General features: G+C 35.7%; 1 protein-coding gene across 4 annotated transcripts in view; it reads left to right on the top strand.

The window, feature by feature from the left end:
* UMAD1 (UBAP1-MVB12-associated (UMA) domain containing 1) overlaps window positions 1-22155 on the top strand; it is a 190564-nt gene that overhangs the window by 119550 nt on the left and 48859 nt on the right. For all 4 annotated transcript variants that reach the window (XM_011363154.2, XM_023532991.1, XM_011363169.2 and 1 more), the window contains exon 3: window positions 14159-14232. In XM_011363154.2, coding sequence (XP_011361456.1) covers window positions 14159-14232 — 74 coding nt within the window. The remainder of the gene's footprint in view (window positions 1-14158; window positions 14233-22155) is intronic.

The following is a 22155-nucleotide window of genomic DNA, read 5'->3' as shown; positions in this document are numbered from 1 at the left end:
AGATAAGATCAAAATTTGCTTCTGCGTTTTAACTACAAGATTTTTAGTTTGAAAAATGAACTGTTGGAAATTATGGAGGTAAAGTGATGTGCTTTTATTAGAAAGATGTAAAACTGGTTCCAGTTCCTTAAGAGAAAATAGAAATGTAACATCAGAGACAGAAATAATTACACCAATGTCATGCTTAAAAACCAATACAAAACTGCTTCAAGAGGCACCCTGTTACATGTCTTATTCAGTTTGTTTTGCCCAGTGTTATAAAATGGTTAGTGTATTTCTGGTAAAGTGAAACAAACCCAGAAATAGACATTGTACTGTCTATTCTAATTCCGTACATTCACAAAAAGGGGGCAAAAAAAGAAGAAATTTAAGACAAGAAATGGACCCCATTTGCCCATGACAATATGCCATTCTGAAGGTGGATATTGTTCATGGAGAGAGTCTAGAGAGAACTGTTTTATATTAGAAAGAATGTGGGTCCTGAACCTAGATAGAGTTTAGTATGTATGCTGGCTCTACCATGTAGACATTTTGTGGTACTGGGAACTTTAAGATCTCTTTTTCATTATTTTCTTCACCTGTTAAATTAGCAAAATTATTCCTTCTTCGTAACATTGTAAAGAGATTCCTTTCGCAAAGTTGTCACAATTTCTTTAAAGGAAGAAAAAAATACTTGCTTAAAATCTTTTGAGGAAAAGCACTACATAAGAAAACAGGACCAGCCTGGTTACACATTATTGTAATCTCTAAATGTATAGATTAGTTTCTGTAGAGAAAGTTTCCTTAACTTTCAATATCTAGATACTTTGGAAGATTACAGGTCAGTTATTTTGTTAAATATCCCTCAATTTGGGTTTGTCTGACATGTCCTCAAAATTACATTTAGGTTATGCATTTTCGTTAGGAATGTTACAGAAGTGATGTGTTCCCACTGCATCCTACTGGGTAGTGCACAATTCCTATTTGTTATATTACTGGAGATGCTTATCATGATCACTTACGTAAGGTCATATCTAACAGACTTTGTTACTATGCTTTGTTAAAGTTACTCATGCTGTCTTTATAATCAGTATTTGGGAGATGGTGCTTTGAGACTATGTAATATCCTGTTCCTTATCAACCTCCCACCCACTAGTTCTAGCATCTAACTGTGTTTCTTGGCTGAATTAACTATTACCATGATAGTTGCCAAATAGTAATTTTCTAATTCTGTCATTCTCAATTCTTCACTTGGCATTCCACTGCAAGGAAAAGCTTCCGCCTCCTCTTATTTATCTGTTAATTTTTTATTTATATCAATACCTGTGCATGGATTTTAAAAATAATTTTATTATTTGTGTATATTTTTAATGGATTATAATGTTACTATAATTATTTATTTCGATGCTTGCAAGGTCCCAGTTTGACCAGTGGGAGCACCTTCAAATTGTCCTTCTCATTCTTTAAACACTTCATGGCACAATGAGATGATCCAGGCCCTGCTTGTACTTCAGTAGCCTGAGCCAGTCCATTGCTGCCACAGCTTCCCCCACATCGTCCTCTCCTCACTTAGGTTCCAACATCTTGCCATTGCCTTCTTGCTGGGACTCAGTTATTCAGGAAGAGAGAGAAGGAGGAAGAAAGACTAGATAGATGTTAGATAGATGATAGAGAGGCAGGCAAACTGACTTCAAAAAAATGTTCTGTCCATAGAAATTGGGAAATAAAAAGACTAGCTCACCAGTCTTAGAAGGAAACAGATATTTGGATAATCAGAAATGATGAATAAGCCCCCAATTTTTTAATTTTGGAATGTGTCTTAGTTCATTCAGGCAGCTAGCACGAAAAGCCAGGGAATGGGTAGCTTTATAAACAACAGAAATTTATTGATTACAGTTCTGGAAGCTGGGAAGCCCAAGATCAAGGCCCCCGCATGGTCGCTTCTGATGAAGGCCCTCTTCCTAGTTCAGAGCTGATGACTTCTTACCACATCCTCACATCATGGAAGGGGCTAGGGATCTCTGTGGGGTCTCTTTATAAGGACGCTAGTCCCATTCATGAGGATTCCACCTTCATGACCTAATCACTTCTCAAAGCCCCCACATCCTAATACCATCATCATAGGAGGTTAGGATTTCAACACAGGAATTTTGAAGGGATACATTCAGACCACAGTGGAATGTTTTTGTTTTCTACTGATATTTGAATATCGGTCCATGTATTGTTTTCGAGAACTCGGGGCCTAAACCAACCAAAGTTCTCTAGTTTTTTATCTCACTGTGTCTAGATACTATCTCACAATCTGAGAAACTTCTTATTAAGCATACTATTTGCTATAATCTTAGAATCAGGCTTAACAGGGAACCATGTCCTTTATGCTTTTCTTCCTGACTTGTTCTGCTATGGGATGGGTAGGTAGATGCATGGTCTATAGGTCGGTTGACATTGGCTAATAAAATGATAAAGGTTTCAAGTGTACAATTCAATAAGACGTCATATGTATATTGCATCATGTGTTCACCACTCGAAGTTAAATTTCCTTCTGTCACCATATATTTTGCCACTTTTACCCTCATCTACCTCCACCCCTACCCTTTCCCTCTGGGAACCACAAACTGTTGTCTGTGTCTGAGTTTATGTTCATCTTGTTTGTTTGTTGCTTTCAGCTTTATATCTCACATATGAGTGAAATCATATGGTTCTCAACTTTTTCTGTCTTGTTTCACTTAGCATGATAATCTCAGGATCCATCTAGGTTGTCACAAATGGCAGTCTTTCATCTTTTCTTATCTCTGAGTAATACTCCATTATATATGGAGTTTTTTTTATGTGTTGCAATTAGGCACCTGTCCAAATGAATTCTGATTTCATTGAACCTGTCCCTAGAAGACTACTGAATTTATTTGAAATCATTTAGGCCTGAAAATACAAATATATAGTGGGGATTTAATAAATGAATCCTAATTTTAAGAATATCGAATTTATGAAACTGAGCAAGTCTGTGGCATTTGGTGGTAATAAATTAGAAATATAAGTTTAAAGTTTATAAACCATATACAGTTTTTATAACTTTAAAATGACAATTGGTTTTACTATTTAACCAATCTTAAAGTTAGTGATTTTTTCTTTATAAATTAAAAGAAATTCAATTTTTTTGAACATTACAACTGTTTTTAGAGGAATTTTAAATATCACAAATATGTTAGTCTATATTTCTAACGTACTATGTTTTTAAAGAAGGTATTTTTAAATTTGTCAAATGCATATCAGTAGTAAACATAAATACAGCATTAAATAACAATATGATAAAAATATTAGAATTGCTTTGGAATCTCAGCACCGTTTACATTTCATGCAGTTATCTCAGACTCACTGTAACTACCTAGACTCTGGTAAAATCTCTTCTCTGGTTTCAAAGTCACTGTCGACTCTCTGTCCTTTTTCTTCTACCCTGACAAACTGCTGAGAAGTGTTTCCAAGTTTCATAGCTGGTCTACCTTGTCCTTATTGCAGAAATCCTGTCCAAACTTCACATTAGAGCTGCGATTATTGATCTCTCTTTAAACCTTTTGTTCAGCCTCTACCTCTCACTGAGTTCTAAGTTTGTAAATAAACGTTTTTTTTTTTTTTTTTTTTTACCAATCATAGAGCATCCTCTTTAGCTTCCTTTATGTATTCTCTAGTTGCATGAGAAACTTATTTCTCCGAGACTATCTGCCACCGTTCTCTTGACAATGCCATGTTTGCTGTAATGCATCAGTCGGAAAATACCCATTTCATAAGGGCCTACCACGTACATACATAGTGCCAGTCACTGTTCTAAATGTTAGAGACATTGGCAGATAAAACAAGCATGTCTTGGTGGAATTGACAGTCTAGTGGGAACAACAGCTTTTAAACAAGTGAGTGCATATAATTAAATGATTGCAAATGTGTGAATTTTTTTGGAGAAAAATGTAGAGGATAATGGATTCTCTTGGGGGCACCTTGAGGTTGTGAGTTTGAAGCTGAGAAGTGAAGATTAAGTACATGATAGCTGGTCGAAGTCCAGGTTGAGGAACATTTCAAAGAGTGGTCCTTACTGTTTTCATCATCATAACATAATCACTTCTACCCTGTCATCAAGCCAGTTCTCATACTTTTTAGCCATGCCACCTGCTCACTCTCACCAGGGCACTTCTTCCTTCAATTGCTTTTGCCTTTACACCTTTCTGATGGTGTGCTATCAACCTATGTTGGAGCTCCTGAGATCAATATCCCCCCCCGTTGTTAGAATAGGATCTACCAGTCTCGAAGTCTGATTTGTCTACTGCTTCCTACCCTGTTACTCTCCTTCTTTTCCTTCCCTTAAACTGCTTCCCTTAACTCCCCCAACTTGGTGGGATTTCTGTGGGGAAAAGAAGCAGAAGCCAGCAGTGGAGACTTCAGAATTTGTTGATCTTGAACCCCTCCCCCCACACACCTGGATTTCATTGTCAGCAAGCGCCCCTTCCCATCCTAGTGACATCAAGGCTTAAAGGTATTGAAAAATGTCTCTTCCTTAGAGGAACTTCAGGTGTTTTGCTTTAGATCGTTAAAGGATATACATATTAGCTCTGAAGTTTTATGTAATCTACATTTATGCTTTATCTGTTTATCCAGTACTTTGTATTTTAGCTTTCTTGATTCAAGTTATTCAGAAATTTCAATTTTTATAGCTAGTAGTTGAGATTTTTATAAAGCATAGCACATTGCTATTCAGTGTCACTAACACCATGTTGTAACCTGATAATGGAAATACAAATAAGCTTACAGAAACACATCAACAGAAACAGCATTATTGTACTAGTACCAAGTGGCCAAAGTGCATTCTCCTGATATTGGTTATTAACTTTTTTACTGCTGTGCATTGTAATTGGGCAGCAGGTCAAACCATTTATGGTGGCCAGGCCCTTTAGTGAGCCATAACCAATTCTGTAGCAGAGAGAGAGAAAACACAATTTCCTTCACCTGATTTTTCCTCATATATTTATTAAAATAATATTATGAATTTGAGATAGACTAATTAGAACATCTTGATGTAAACACACACTAGAACAAAACTAAAATAAATTGTAAAATACGGTATTAACCAGTAGTAGACTTATCTCTAACTTCCACCATTTTCTTGTTCTAAATAGAGGATAACACATCTTATTTAAATTTTTTTTATATTCAATTGTAGTAAAATACACATAAATTTTATCACCTTAAGCATTTTGAGGTGTACAGTTTAGTAGTGTTAATTACATTCGCAGTGTTGTAAACCAGTCTCCGGAACTCTTTTCACCTTGAAAACTCAAAACTCTGTACCTAATAAACAACAAAACTCTATTTGCCCCTACCCCCAGCCGCTGGCGACCACCATTCTATTTTCTGTCTTTACGAGCTGGACTATTCTAGGCACCTCACGTAAATGAAATCATGTAGTATTTGTCTTTTTGTGACTGACTTATTACTGGTATAATGTCTTCAAGGTTCATCGATGTTGTAGCATATGTCATGATTTCTTTCCTTTTAAGCCTGAATAATATTCCATTGTATATATACACCACTTTTTGTTTATCCATTCGTCTGCTGATGAACACTTGGGTTACTTCCTCCTTTTGCTGCTATGAAGTGGATGTACAAATATTTCTTTCAGACCCTGCTTTCTATTCTTTTGGGAACTTATCTTATTGAGCCCCATCCTTAGCACAGAGATATGTACTCTCTAAATATTTAAACAATGTAGGAAGGAAGGAGAGAAGGAGGGAGGAGACAGTCATTTCAAAAATTAGGCAGATGATAATCTGTTAGCCATGTAAAGTTATCTCAGTCTGCTTCAGTGTTTCTCAAAGTATTGTCCATGAAACCGTGCATTAGAACCTCCTGGAATACTTGCTAAAATGTTAAATTCTTGGGCCCTTCACCCAACTTTACAAGTTTGAATCTCTTGCGAGACTCAGGAATTTGCACCCCCAAGTGACTCTTATGCACACTGAAATGTGGGATGCACTATACCTCTGGCAAGAAGTCTCAGAATTTTCCTCCGTTTATGCAGAGGAAGGCCCCCTGCTCTCTGCTGCTTTCAGCCCCTGCTTTCCTCTGGGGCACATTCATCCCAAGCTAGCCCATGATTCACTTTCTTATCCACCTTGTCTGTGTATTGTAGCCCAACTAAAAGTTTCATAAATTTAGCGAATGGTAGCCAGACCTGAGTTTGCAACCCTAAACTTTGATCCAGGTCCTTTCGGGGTCCTTTCTCAGGACGGTAATTGGTGATTCACTGTTGCTGTCTGCCTGTTTCTAGTCAGTGGGCCGGTGAAGAGGTTAGGACTTCCTCCCTCAGGCCTGTGATTAGGCTTACCTGAGTTCTTAAAGGGACCAAATGCCATTTCTTATATGAACATTCGAAATATGACATAGTATATTGTGGTCCTCAGGACTATAATTTCACATATTTATATTGTATAAATATTTATATTGTATAAATATGTGAAATTTCACATATTTATATTGTATAAATATTTTCTTTGCACTTTTCTGTCACAACTTTCATCAATCTATGACCTAAATTATGAAAGATCGAGAGGCTTACCTACCTAATATCTCTGGTTGGACCAACTGGTGCAACAGGTTGAAACACACATTTGATTCTAGGGTCACTTATTTTTCTATGTTGAAAACTGACTGAGCAGAACTCCTGACACCAACCAGTAATTTCACAAGTTTATTCTATTGCTGAGAAGGGAGGCTGAACGCTCATGAGTGTGAGTGACTTGATGCCAGTGTATCTCCAACCTAGGTTTGTATATTGGTGATGGATCAGTGCCATCATCTTCACCCACAACAGGCAGTATTTTTGTTTCAGGATACCAGATAACCCTGGTAGAGTGAACCTATTTTTTTTTCTCTTTACAAATTTAGGCTTTAAGCTATGCACACTGAAAATCCTTTTTGTGCCAGTTCTGTTTGTTTTCAGCAGAGCCTATAGAACCTGTTGTCAGTGGGCTGCTCACAGCAGCCCTTTGTAAAGATTTCTTTCAGTAGCGTTTTGGAATCCAGGGTTAGGAATCATCAGCCCAGCTTACTCTCATAGTATATAAATTTACTCTGATTTAAGAAAAATTAACAAAAAATCTTTGAAGGCAGATTTATACAGCATGATACAATACTGTACAAATGTACATCTACTAAATGAATTTGGCCTTTTGTATGTCTAGTCTTAGAGCCTAAAAGTAAAAATTGCATAAGCTTAACTGTTTAACATAGTGTTAAATGCTTAAATGATGTTTTTGGATTGCTTTAAGATCTTCCAGGAAAATTATTACCCATAACTACAAAGTAACACGACTCAGACCTAAAGACATCTGTGGAATCCAGGACAAGTTAATTAAGAGCAGGCCGGTAGGACTCTTAAGTGGTTCTGACCTCAGTTGGATTTGCTGGCATTCTTACTTCCCTGAGTAAAATGCTTTTAAGTATTCAGTGTGACCCTACAATTTTAAAGTAGCAAGCAAGATTTTTAGCTCTGTGATTTTAGTAGCAGTCATAAAGTTAAAATTTAACACGATGCCTAAAAGGTATATATAAATACATATTAAGATTCACACTAATATCTTATAGGCTACCTGTTCTATTGAACCCTTAATTTAAAAATTTCCTCATATTTTAACAACCATTTATAATTATTTTTATAAGCCCTTAGTGAGTGCGTGTGTAGAATTATCTTTCTTATTATCTCCCCGTACAGTCCAATGTTGATCTAGTATTCACCTCATTATCAGAATGATGCCACTTTATTAGTTATATGCCATTCTTAGTGAATTTTGGGTGTAATAATTTTGGTGTGCTAATTTAGTATGTTCTTGGTGCCATTTTAATTTGCTTTTCTTTAATTCCTAGTCCGCTTGAACCCTTTCCTATATTTGTTTGCTAATTGCATTCCTCCCTCTGTGGTGTAGCTGTTCCTATTCTGGCTAATTTTTTTTGCAGGGTTATAACAGTCGTCATTAGAATCCTGGGCAGGACATGTCTTCAGCAATTAGTACTTCTGCTTTTGCACTATTCCTCCTTTCTCAGGGAGTAAGTAGATAGTATTAGGAAAAGTAGAAAGGAAAACTAAACTGAACTGGGGGAGACTTAAATATAAAGTGTATTAAATTGAGTTGGATAAAATAACTCAAGTTTTGATAAGTAATGAAAGGTCATGTATTATGTAATGATTTGGCCCTGTCAGCAGACTTGGATTTTAACAAGTCACCATTCTTAAATGGACATAATAAAACCTACCTCACAATGCCACCATGAGCACTAAATGAGTTGACATGTGAGAGCCTCTCCTAGCACCTGTCCTGTGCTGAAGATAACGGCACAGCTACGTGACAAAGGTAGAACAGCAGTTGACACCAAGACAAAACTATTATCTTGCTCCAACTCCCCTCCCTTCTTCTCCACAATTAGGGTTTAACATATTTTCTCATGTAATCTTTATAACAACCTTATTATTTATCATTATTCCCATTTTTAAGATGAGGATGTCGAGGCTCTGAGACGTTAACTAACTTGCATAGGGTCATGGATTTGGTAAAGGATTTGGGTGGAGATCTGTCAGATTCCAAAGCCATTCTCTTGCCCCAGTGCCAGGCTGCCTGGTGTAATGAGTATGTGAATGAAGAATGAAAGTTAATGGAGTGGCCATTCCACTGTTCTTCCCACTCCTTCACTGGTGAATGACTAATAAGCAAACTCTCCCAGGGGGTATTTGCATTTTAAAAGAGTAGCTCATTAACTCTAATGAATCTCTAATTGGTGAAATTTGTGGGGGAGATGTTTCTGAGCACTGGGGTTTCCTCCTGTCTTCAAGGTGCCTGGCTACCCTTCTCTCTTCTGTAGATTATCGGCTATTCTGGCATTGTAATTATGTAGTAGAATACAGTCACATGATGCTAGTCTGGCCCAAATGCAACTGAATGGATGAACAGGGAGTTGTGAAAAGAATCATCTAAAGGAAAGTAAGTGTGGGTTAGTATTGTGTAAAATGAATGTTCAAAAGCTAAGTAACAAATTTGGCAAGGTTGAGGGTCTTCAAGAGTTAGGTAAAAATAATGTATTTCATAATCAATTTTAACTTTGGAAATGCTATGTCATCATTTTCCATAGTATGTTCATGGACCTCTGCAAGGTGTTTAGTAGGTATCAGGTGAATAAAATGACTCCAAAGTCAAATATGTTGTAAAAAATAAATAAATTTTTTTACTAAAGAATTTCACAGAGCTTTTAATTTTTTAGAGTACACTGGGCTTTCGGCTTTTGGCTCAAAGGAGGCCAAGGCACAACTTTCTTTGGTTGTCCCGAATCTGTGGAATCGGTGCCAGTTTTGCCTTGGCCCCCAAGATCGGCACCTTGGGCCTGTCTCCAAAAAGGTTGGTGATGACATCACCAAAGCAACCGGTGATTGGAAGGGTCTGAGGATTATAGTGAAACTGACCATTCAGGGCAGAGAGACCCAGACAGAGGTAGCACTTTCTGCCTTTGACCTGATCATCAAAGCCCTCAAAGAACCATCAAGAGACAGAAAGAAGCAAAAAAAAAAAAAAAAAGCACAGTGAAATATCACTTTTGATGAGATTTTCCACATTGCACAACAGATGCGGCACCGATCTTGAGCCAGAGAACTCTCTGGAACCATTAAGGAGATCCTGGGGACTGCTCAGTCTGTGGGCTGCAATGTTGATGGCCGCCACCCTCATAACATCATAGGTGACATCAATAGTGCTGCAGTGGAAAGTCCAGCTAGTTAAGAACTACGAAGGAAAATATTTTAATTAAAGATCATTCAACAACCTGAATAAATAGTGCATTGTAAATCAATGGAAAGGGAACATGCTCTGCAGTTTTTTTCTCATACTTTTGACCATAGAAATATTTTTTCCCGGTGAACTCCTCGAAACTAGTGTTTTGTAGACTGCATTCTCAGGGTAGGGAGTTCTAGATAATCCTACATAATCAAAGAAAAGAAAAAGAGAAAGAAAAGAAAGAGAATAGTTTTCTGTATTCACAACTAGGGCATTCCAATATTAACACCTCTCTTTCTCAGATAAAATCTGGTCAATTTAGGGAAAAAAAAACCAGATTGAGACGAAATTTTCATCTTTATTGCCTATAAAGCTGGTGTTGAAGAATGTGGCTTCTCTCAAGGAGCAATTAGGGTTCCGAATCTGAATCTCAGAATTAGATTGAGCCCCATCCAGTTACAGCATATGTAGGGTTGGGTGGGGCAGGCTTGCCCAAGGGGAGGAGGTCTGTGTGGAGGGTCAGAGCCAACAGTCACGTGTTCTCTGCGGTCCTCCCGTTCTCACAAAAGGGAGGAGGAGGAACCAGGCCGGCAAGTCCTTCCAAGTCACCAACCCAGGGACTGGGGAGTGAGGGAGGCCTGGGGTGGATGTTACTAGAGCGTCCTCCACATTTAAGGAGACCGAATGAATGAGGGTTCTCCCGCCCCCACCCACTACCACCAACACCCCAAAACAGGTCTCCTCTGGGTGACCCAGATGGGCATTTGGGTTTCCCTTCCATCACTGGGGATTTCTCTCCTTTCCATCTTCCCTTATCCCTAGTGCTCACTCTTCACTACCATTTCTCCTCCCCCTCAACCCAGTTCACACAGTAGAATGGGACCATGATGATATGCTAATGATGTTCCTTTCTTATCTCCTTGTATAATTCAAACACAATTTAACCTTTTAACTTAGAAGGGGTGGAGTACTATATTCTCTAAAACAGGGGTGAGGAAACTACAGCCTGACACCTGTTTTTTGTAAATAAATTTTTATTGGAACACAGCCATACTCATCGGTTTATATATTGTCTGTGGTGGCTCTCAACTACAATAGTAAAGAACTTGTGACCAAGACCATATGGCCCACAAAGCCTAAAATATTTACTATCCAGCCCTTTAACAGAAAAAGTTGCCCTTTAACAGAAAAAGTTGCCAACCCCTAATCTAAAATATAATTGGATTTCACTTGTCCTTTAAGTTCTGAAAGAGCTTCTTTTGCATGTCTAGGTAACCTTTATCATTTACTCATCTAAATAAAAACTACATTTAAACCACGAAAATTGTATGGTTGGAATGTAAGAGAGCTTTTTCCTTTTATAAAATTATTTCTAGCCTTACAAACTTCCAGAAAAGTATCAAGGGGACTGTATGTTTGCTTTGAGGGCCGGGCAAGAAGGACAAGAGGCTCGCCCTGGCCAGAAGTATTTGGTATCATTAGTGAAAAGGGAAGCGAAAGATAATGAATGGGGCCTATGGAAGGAAAAAGGAATAGAGAGAAGTGTCTGGACGCCCAGGGCCTGGGACAAACAAAAAAGATCCTGTCTTCAGAGAACAGGAGCCCTGGGCTCTGTTCTTCATAACCCTGTTCCCTAACTCAGAGACTTGATTCCATCCAGCTCAGGCCCCATCTCAGAACATTCCACAGAATCCTCAGAGATGTTGGGAGACTGGGTTCTGCTCTCACTAACACTGCCTTCTGCCTGGGAGACCCTGGGCATGTCAATGCTCTGTGCTTTAGGGTTCACTCACCTGTAAACGGGGAGATGGGGGGATCGGAAGGATGTCTTACTGGGCCATAGTGAGAACCAAATGTGGTGTAAAAAAAAGCTTTGAAATGTTAAATACTGTGAAAATGTTGGTTGTTTTTGTTCTTTTTAAACAGCTGACTTGCAAATTAAATTTTTGACTCTATCTAGAATATTAATTAGAGTTAACTGATGTTTGAAAACTCAGGTACCTTCTTTCACAGTTATCATGTGCATCTTTATTGTTAAAGTATCTCACTTTCATGTGGGTTATTAAAAATGGATAAAATAACTGAATTTTTACCATGACAGAATAATTCTTCAGCAGGAGGAAAAAACTTCAAAAATTATATTTCTTTGTGACCTGCTTTTTATTTTTTCTGTTGTTTATAGAGAATAATCTTACAGATGGCATCTTTCCTTATAATCAGTTACTGTCCTATCTGAATTATCACCAGACATGGCATTTCAGTAAATAGTGATTCTATAATTGCTTCTAGGCAGGTGTGTTGTGTGATGTCAGGAACACTGGCTGATAACCTTTCTGGTTATTCAAGCAGTAGGGAGAAACAGAAAGTTTTGTGTAGATACACACCTTGAAATCAGAAAATGGCAAAGGAAGCACAGACTTTGTGCTGAATGATTTTAGCCAGTTACAGTGTTTGTATGGCTATGAGATGGAGCAATAATCATTTTAAAAGGTAAAAAAATCTTTCCTGATTTTTTTTTTAATCTAAAAGGTAAAAAACCTTTTATATTAGGTGATACATATTTTCTTATAAACATCATGTATGGGAATTATTAAACACACCTTGACCTCATTGCACAGAGACTTGTAGTACCTTGGCTGTTCGTGCTGCCATGGTATCCGCCTATAACCAAGCAAAGTGAACTCTTTGTACATTGGTTTCACCTCCTGTAAATCAGGAGTTGATTATCTTATCCCTAACGTTCAGAGAGAAGGGGGATTTTGGAAAATAAGACTCTTCTTGATATGCAAATAAATGGTCAGTTTAAATAAACACTTTAAAAAAATCAGAATAGTTATGTGACATCCTGGGTCACAAAAGTAGGTTGATTTAATTTTTCACTTAACAGTTATTAACTTTATTGTCCTAAAGATATAACCCAAAAATTCCTAATGGTTTTGTTTCAGTATGATTTTTTAAAAAAATCCTTAACTGTTTTTAAAATTTAATAAATAATGCCATAATTATGGATCACTAGTAACAATACATAATAGTGATATTTAATAAATTTGCCTTTTAAGTTTTACAAATATGTTTTAGAAGAAAGAGACTTACTGTATGCTCAAATACAGTTTTTATTACATACCATTTAGTATTTGTCATAGTTTTATAGGCTGGAAACTATAAAGAGAAGTTCATTAACTTATTCAGCTAGTATTTATTGAACACCTATTATGTGCTGTGTCCAGCCCAGCAGTTATGTTACACATAGATGAGAACAAAGATTATAAATGGGAATAAACATTTTTCAGATTTACTTTAAAATAACTATTTTACTAAACTACCAATTTAATTCTCACTTCATGATTTTAGAATTTAACAGAATTTTCCTTTACAATTATCACAAGGCTGTTTCTCGATAGTAGCCATTGGTAAACTAAACTTTTGTGTTTCATTTGGAAAGTTAAGCTCAGACAAGACTTTTATACTTTATCTCTTGATTAAGACTTGTGACCTTTCTTACATTAATAGATTCCTAACCTCTAGTGTCAGTCAAGTCATCATCTATGAATTTTGTAATCATACCTATTGTAGACATTCCTGAGCTAGCTTAAATTTTATGGGAAGAGCAGTTTACAAATTACTATGTTAACCTCTTATTATGTTTTAAAGAAGTAGGTTAATTGTTTATTACCATGTGTTAATCACAGATCATTAATGATAATAAATTAAAATAAGTCATTAATAAATTAAATTATACTTATACTTACTTATTTGTGTATGTTCTATATTGCTGGAGCCAGCCTAAGTCACCAACTTCATTTAGTAACATAACCTACTCAGGCATCAGCTTTAGGAATCAAAGTATTGACTGAAGGCTAATTTATTAATTTGTTGTTCTTTCCTGCTATAAAGATGGTTCGACATTTGGTTAATTATTACATACAAACATATATATCTACTCTGAAGGAGATCCACAGAGATACAAAAACATACAGAGTAAACCTTTTTAAAAAACTAATTTGAAGGATAGTTACGTATATTATAGATACTTTTAATTTGGAAATAATTTGCCTTTAAGTTGTAAGTTTTTCTAGCTTATTTGATGTATGGCTTGATTTACATTCCAGAGTAAACCTATATAAAGCAAGATACATTTCTGGTTTAGGTTGTATATATGAGATGGCTGGATGATTTATGAGATCTCTATAAATTACTGTTCTTAAAAATTAACTTATTTTTAAAAAATATTAACTTATTTATTTTGTAACAAAGTAGTTGATTCTATAATGAGAAACATAATAACAGAAGGTATTTCAGATAAATAGAAGACAATGTGATTTCAATGGTATGGTAAAGTTTTTTTATTTTTGTTTTATTTTGTTTTTTCTTCTGTTTCTTAGGAGATACAGAAAATGAACAAAGAATGGCAGCAAGAGGTAAAACTTCAGAAGCAGAAGGCAGCCAGCCTTTGGAGGTAAGTGAAACTCGATGAATCCTTTTGGGGTGCAACTGAACAAGTCTCTATGATTATATATTTCTCTGAGGATAACTAGTAACTTTTATTCTTGCTATGCAGACAGGTATGTAGATACCAAGAAACAGATGACCAGCTCCAAATCAGGGGATGACAGTACAGAGAGTGACTTTCCAAGAGCTAAGCTTTTCCTTGTACTGGAAATGGAAACTTTCTGTTGAAAAAAAGAGGAGTAGAGCACTCAAATGAAAACATTTGAACCTTTTTGAGTGATTATTTAATAATCCATTTGAATAAATGGATAATATATGAACCTATAGAGAAAGTTTTGAAAATAATCTATTCAGAACTCTATTACCACTTCCAGCATCACAATGCTGCCCTTGACATTGTTTAGTAGAAAGACTAAGATATTTGTTTTTTTCCACATGGGAAAACTATTTGCTCTTGAAAATGTCATTAAGATACTTTCGTATACTAGGTGGAAACATACTAATGTTATTTAATCACTGAAGTAATCATTTTTAGAATTTAGGGGAAATGTTAATTGTTAGGGTACAAGGGATATCCATGAATTTTTAAACTTTTTACATAGCGAAACACCTCTACATATATTCTACTTGTATCACATGAGGGTATTGCCGTATACAACTGGAGTGGGGTCAGGGATCTTGCCACTTTGGTTCATCGCCACGTCCCCAAAGCCTAGCACGAATAGTCAAAAACATTTGTTAAGTGAATGAATGAATACAATCACGAATTATAAGTAGAAAGTAATATGTATTTTAAGAAAGATTTTTATTTTTATATTCATATTTTTCATATTCATATTTTTCACAGTGAGCAAATATTTTATAATTAAGAAAAAAACTTATTTAAAGAAGTGATGCAGAAAGAAATTGATATAGAGGAAAAAAAGAGTCATCTTGTCCATAAAACTGTGTGTTCGTTTTTCACGTATGCATGTGACAAATATTTATTAAGCACTGACTGTATTCAAGGTACTGTGTAAGGAACTGAGTATACAGTGGTGAAAAAAACAGATACAAGGACAAAGAAATACGTCCTGTCTATATATTGAAGCAGCTTGATCTCTTTCATGTATTCAGTTAGTGAGTGCCGACCATAGTAGCATTTTTGATAGGGAATAAAGGTTGATGATGTATTTGAAGCTTGGGAAAGAACCACCAGGAAGGTTTAGAAATCATCAATGATTATTTGAATTTAATTGCTTAGTTATGTGATTCACTGAAAATGTCTGCAGTGCTCGATTATTTTTCAAAGTTGATTCATTGATAGAATTCCAAGATTAATTCTTAAGAAGTGTTTGAGATTATGATCCTCCCATATTTCAGACTAGCTCATTATCGTGCTGCTTTCTAGTCTCTCCATTATACAATCAATTCTTAATCATAAAGAGTGGATTAATATACTCATGCTATAACAGATATTTGAAAAATGTCTTCTATCTGAATAGCTCCGGGCACTCAGAGGTCAGTGTTTGCTATTAGAGAGCATACTTACGTAGCAAAAAAGAAATTGGAAGACTGCAAATGAGACGACAGGGTTAAATCACAGTACAAGGGAATAATAATAAAATATTGTTAGAGGCTATGTATGATTTGCCACAGAAAAGTCAAATAATCATTTACCTCATCTTTAAATGTCTAAAATGGAATTCATTATTCTTCTCCTTTAAAGATCTCAAAACAAAAACATTGATGCCTATTCCTCACCTTCCTCGGACCCCATTATCTACCTCAGTTAGTCAAGATGAGTCTGATCCAGCCTCAAGGTTTAAAATTCTGTATAGATGTTGATGACTCCCAAAGTATATTTCTACCTAGACCTATCCCCCTGAGCTCTAGAATATATCCACTGCCTAAGAATGTTTCACTTAGAAGTTTCTAGACAGTTTGGTCTTTACTTGAACAAAGAAGAACTATTGATTCCTGGCCCCACCACCCTGCAGCTTCTCTCTGCCTAACCGTCCACAATCTCTGTTGAATATCACCATCACATAGTCGTTCAGAATCAAAACCCCTGAGGTGCCTCTGGTTCCTCTCTTCCTCTCACACTCCACATCCAGTCCATCGGTAAGTCCTGTCACCTCTCTCTCTATGCCCAGAATATCAGCACTGTTAGAACCCAAGTCTAAGCCACCACTTTCACCAGGACCCTCTGCCTCCATTCTTCTCCTGTAAATCCATTCTCCACACAGCAGACAGAAATGTAAATCAAATCACATCACTTTTTGGTGTAAAATCTGCTGGCTACCCAAGGTAACCAGAATAAATGATAGGCCCCTGACACTGGGCTACAAGGAGCTCCATGCGCTCTCCAGTTTTTCTCCACACCCTTCAAACCCCTTCCATGTCCCCAGCTCCCCTTCTGCCCCTTGATCCTGTTAATCTCCTTCCAGTCTTAGCCTTTGCATTTGCTCTCCTTTTCTTTACCACAGCTTCACGTGGCTGCCTCCTTATTATTCAGGTCTTAGTTCAAGTGTCACTTTTCATGACTACCTCAGCTAAAATGTCCCTCACCCCCCAGTCACTGTCACATAACGCTGTTTCACTTTCTCCATCATGTTATCACTATCTCAGATTATTTATTTGTTTACTGTCTGCCTCCCCTGACTAGAATGAAAACAGACCTTATGTTCCTAGAATAGTGTCTGGTACATAGAAGGTGCTCAGTAAATACATGTTAACTGATAATCTAGATTGCATTTAAGGTCATCGTCAGCCTGCCAAGTTAAAGGCCTAAAGTTACCATTTTGACTAATTCTTCTCACCCTCTTCATCAAATCTATCAAGTCCTATTGATTCTACCTCTCAAACACTTCCAAATCTGGTTCCTTATTCCCCAACTCGGTCCTCATCTGTTCACCAGACTATTATTAGACAAGCAGTTTCTTTTCCAAATCTCTTTCTAAAAAAAGAAGAGCTAGTTTTGTTACTTCAGGCCAAAATGTCTTGAAATCTGCAGAATAAAGCCTAAACCCCAAACCCTGTTCAAATGTTAGCTCCTTTGTGAACTCTTTGCCCTCAGATAGAGGTAACTGCAAAGTCCTCTGACTACTTGTGTTATCTGGAAGGTGGAGAATACACCTTAATTAGCTTTCTAGCCTCTGCCACTAACATACTGTCATACATGTAATGTGATAGAGATGCCTTGTCAATGATTTCTGGATGGATAAATAATTGGTTTTCTGCAAACAGTTTTATGAGTTAATCTCTTAATTAAATTCTGTTTTCCACCTATAAACACACTGTTATTTTTTCCCACTGTAAGTTTTCTATTTCTTAGGAATTACCCATTAAAAAAATCTGTTAATTTACATTATTGTTGGCACTCTTACAACATTAGCAAGGAAAAGTGTAATGATTTCAATTAGTTCTTTTAAAAAAGATATAAATCTGATTAAGAAGTTGTAATTATTGTACTTAGCAGGAAAGATTCTCATTATTTTAATTTTTAATGGCTATACAAGAAATATTGAAATATTATTTATAATGAGAATATATTGGATAAATTAGTATTGGTTCCATAAGGCTTAAAAATAACACTCTTAGTTGCCAAAATGGAACTCACTATTCTAAAGAATAGTGAGTGGCTTTTTGTATAATAAAGTAGGTTTTTGGGTGAATTCAGATAAACATGTCGATTGCCTACTATTTTCAAGGAATTGTTGGAATGGGGTAGAGAGGATATAGAGATATGTAAGACTCTGTGGCTCCCACTTGTAGAAGCAGAAATTCTCAATCTATTTATGGATAATTAGAAAACTCCACAAGTCACAATAATATCAAGGAGAATAAGTTCCTTAAACTCTGTAAATAAAAAAAAAAAAAAATAACCAAGATTTCGGTGGAGGAAGAAATATCATTTTGGAGAGCCCAGAAAGATTTCAGGCATTATGTGAGTTTTGAAAATTTTTTTCTTACTATTTATACAATTCATTTTTGTATTAAGGTGAAATTTTGTGAAATTAAATTCTTCATTAAGAATATTTTAGAAATACAGAAGTATATCAAGGTATGAAAATACTTCCCATACATGAATCCCAATGACAGATAATTAAGGGTTAAAAAATAAATGTAATGTGGTCTGTGCTATACTGTAGTTTTAATGGCGGTTAAAATATTTTGTTAAGTAATCTGTGATATTATTTTTCCTTACACTTTATAGCCCAAGTATACTTTAAAACTGTTCCCTTTTCAAGCACAGCTCTCTCACCAACATCATGGAAATTCTAACATCTGGGTGAAACATAATTTGAAAAAAGAGATCTAGTTTGGGCATCAAATTACTTAATTTTTATAGAGTTGGATTATGAGATGTTTCAATACATTTACACAAAAGACCGAAAAGCAGCATATTTATTTTCATTAAGTAATCAGTGAGACCTTTTACTTTGTAAAACTGAAAATAATACAGCATTCATTCCAGAAAATCGTAATTTCTCAGTATGTTTGTCTCTTCTTCACTCCCCCTCCATGGATTTTCTTTCAATGATGACTTATATCAGCGGTCCTAGACCTTTTTGGCACCAGGGATCAGTTCTCCCATAAGAATGCCTGATGATCTGAGGTGGAGCTGAGGCGGTGATGCTAGCGCTGGGGAGTGGCTGCAAATACAGATGAAGTTTTGCTCGCTTGCCTGTCACTCATCTCCTGCTGTGTGGCCCAGTTCCTAACAGGCCACTGACCCGTACCAGTCCGCAGCCTGGCGGTTGGGAACCCCTGACTTAAATTAGTTGGAACTGTTTTTACCTAGTGTTCCCTATATGTATTGCCAAAGTATCACCACCTAAAATAGGATAACCTAAGGAAATATGGAACTAATTTAGTCATCAAATGTAGTTTCTTTCAAATTGTGCCTCAGTCTATGTTTTAAGGGCCATTGATAACTTTTAACAGAATTCACCATGTTTTTGGTGTGTAGAGTATAAGCTCCTGTAAACCTATGTTTGGGCCTATTAAAATTAAGGTCGTTAGACTTCAGTACTTGGGGAAGAAGTTGTAATTTGTAACTAATTATCTAGTTGGAGAACTAGCCATCTCATTTTTGTGTCTTTTTATCTTGTTACCTTTCTGGGTAAATTTTGGTAGTGAGTTGTAATGACACTGCAGCTACTTAGTGTCTTCCGCTGGTCTATGAGCTTGTTACTTACAGCTTGAGGGGAATAAACCCACAGATTGATGGGGGCTCTGGTTTTGAGTTTTTGCCATTATGACTCCTCTCTTCAGGGAATAAACATTACAAGTAAGCAAATAACTAGTCATTCTTTTATAATCTTAATTTGTGAGAACTATTTTGTATTGTGAAAACTGGAACCGTAATAGCTACTAATTTACTAGTGGACCTATTCTTATTTGGTTTTGTAGGTATATTTTGAGAGGCATGATTTTTAATATAATTTTTTTCCAATTTTGGTGACTACTAATTTTAATCTAATTTTAATCTAAAAGATACTTTTAGATTAAGTGTTTGTTGAACTTAAATTTCTCTTATTTGCACAACAAAAATTATTTTTAAATTTGCATTTATTTTTAGTCTCCAAGACTGAGGAATATGTTTGTTTATTTAGTTCGGTGGCCTAAGATAGCAAAATACAAAAACAAGCCAATAAAAAACTCAGTGCAATACCACAGTTCCATTTGTATATTTGTCTTGAGTGACAACTAATTCACATATGCATATGGAACCACATATAAAATAATAACTAACAGATGGTATAGCTGCAAAGTAGGATTTATAAAGATTATTATCAGCTGGTGGTATTGAAATATTCTTGTGGTTATACTGACAGGAGACACAAAAATTATTTATAATAATAAACTGTGACACTAATATTCCCCCAACTTCTGTTAACAAAAGTAGCTTATTGCATATTTAATATAAATTTCTTAATGAAGACCTAAAGCAGTCTTACAGCCAATTTATACTAGGAAATTTAATAGACCGCAATTGCAAAAGCAGTAATTAAGGTAGTAGCAACAACAATAAAATGTTTGCTAAAATTAAGTGCATATATGAGAATCCCTGGAAATTAAAATAAGGATTTAGGAGTGTGTGTTTATTCAGGTCATTTCAAGCACATTTCTCAATCTAGTACACAGTATTTGTAATTTTTTATTTGTGTATTTGTAAAAAATTGAGTTGTATGGGGAAGTCATAGTTCCATAATTTAGGGAACAAAAGTTGAGTTTTTGAAAAAGATGGAACGCACCTATTAATGAAACATTCATTTTTCTTTGAAAGTATTTTCGTACTTCTCTCATGTCTTTTAACAGAGCTATGGAGTCTTCATACTCTGTAGGGACTCATTTCCTTTTTGCTTTTATTTCAGATAGTCATTAAAATGAAGGAAGATATCTTGAGCCTTGTGAATGCCATGTGATATAGAGTTTGGTTACCTCTCCTTAAAAAGGGGAGTAAGATTATCCCATTAAAGACTGAGTTCTGCATAGAAAAGAATTAGGGTTGCATGATGCAAGAAAAAAGAGACTGGAAGGAGTGATTTTCAGGAATAGTTTCAAGACTAGCATTTATCTAGTCAATAATACCGAATGCCAGGATTTGAGTTTAAGAATATTTTAGTACAACATGGTTGGTAAGTTTATAAATTTAAAGTTTGGGGGTTGTAAAGATGATTATGAAGCTGGTTATTCTCACAATATATCATAGTCCAAATACAGGTATAATGAATATTGATAGTGAAGGCAATTTAAATTGGTACAACCATTTTTGGAAAGCATTTTGGCAATCAGCATCAAGAACCATAAAGACGTTAATATACTTTGACAGTAATTCCACTTTTAGGATTCTATTCTAAGAAAATAATCTTTTAAATCCACAGAAGTGATATGTGCAAAAAGATGGCAATCTACTCAGTAGAATATTCTTCACTTTTCATAAATGAAATTTATGATTAGTTTTCAATAAAATATAAAAACTCTTGGTTTCATCATTTCTGTTAAAAATATGAGGTACAAAATTGTATATACATTATGATTGCTGCTATGTAAAAACTATGCAGAAACAGATCACGTAGTACATGAAAACATGTATTGGGATGATAGCTACGTGGGTTAAATCATTCTTTCCAGTGTTCTCATTTTCCATTTCGTGTATAATAAGTATATCTTATATTTTAAATGATAGTATGGCTGGTACTGAGGAAACAGTGTATTCACTCAAGGTTTTTGCTTAACAGAAGAACTGTTTTGTATGGCAGTACCAACAATGGAGCAATCTCTTGAGGATGATCTTTAGGAGATGTGTTGGTACTTCCTGCCTTAGTTCATTTAGGTTAAAGATCCCTTATTTAGTTGATCACAGAGCACCATATCAGATCACGATTTGTCAAAACATCTGTCCTCTCACTCCGAGGCCTTTTCAGCAGGGAGAAGAGTGAGGTGATTTTCTCATTGATCAACCTGACTGTCAGTGTCATTATATCAGTTATATAGTCATATTCCCCCCACCCAAAAATGTTATAGGTTACTGGTTTGAACATGTATTTGTCTAAAAAATCTTGCTGTTTCCTTTATATCAATGATGCTGAGATTCTTAGTTTGAAGATAATTTCTCCCTTTATAATAGTTTATGAGAATACAATTTTGTCAGATGAGTGTGAGCTTCTTTGTTTTTTCTCTTAATATAAACCCTTTCAAATTTCTGATTTACTAGGAAATGGAACACAGTTGGATTATTGCACTGTTTATGTCATTTAAATGGTAAATTTAATTCATTGATGTGTTTATTCTCTTATGCAAGACACTTTGGGGGGAAATTTTGTAGAGTGCATTTCTCCAAACTTTATTTTCATTTGAATTACTGGGCTATGTAATATAGTAGAAAGTATACTTTTGCTGGATTCCTCTGCTTACCAAGTATCTGATCTAGGACAAGTTG

The sequence above is a fragment of the Pteropus vampyrus genome, unplaced genomic scaffold (genome assembly GCF_000151845.1).
Source record: "Pteropus vampyrus isolate Shadow unplaced genomic scaffold, Pvam_2.0 Scaffold4, whole genome shotgun sequence".
Lineage (NCBI taxonomy): Eukaryota > Metazoa > Chordata > Mammalia > Chiroptera > Pteropodidae > Pteropus > Pteropus vampyrus.
Note: the sequence above shows the minus strand (reverse complement) of the source record. Positions and strands in the feature narration are given on the sequence as shown.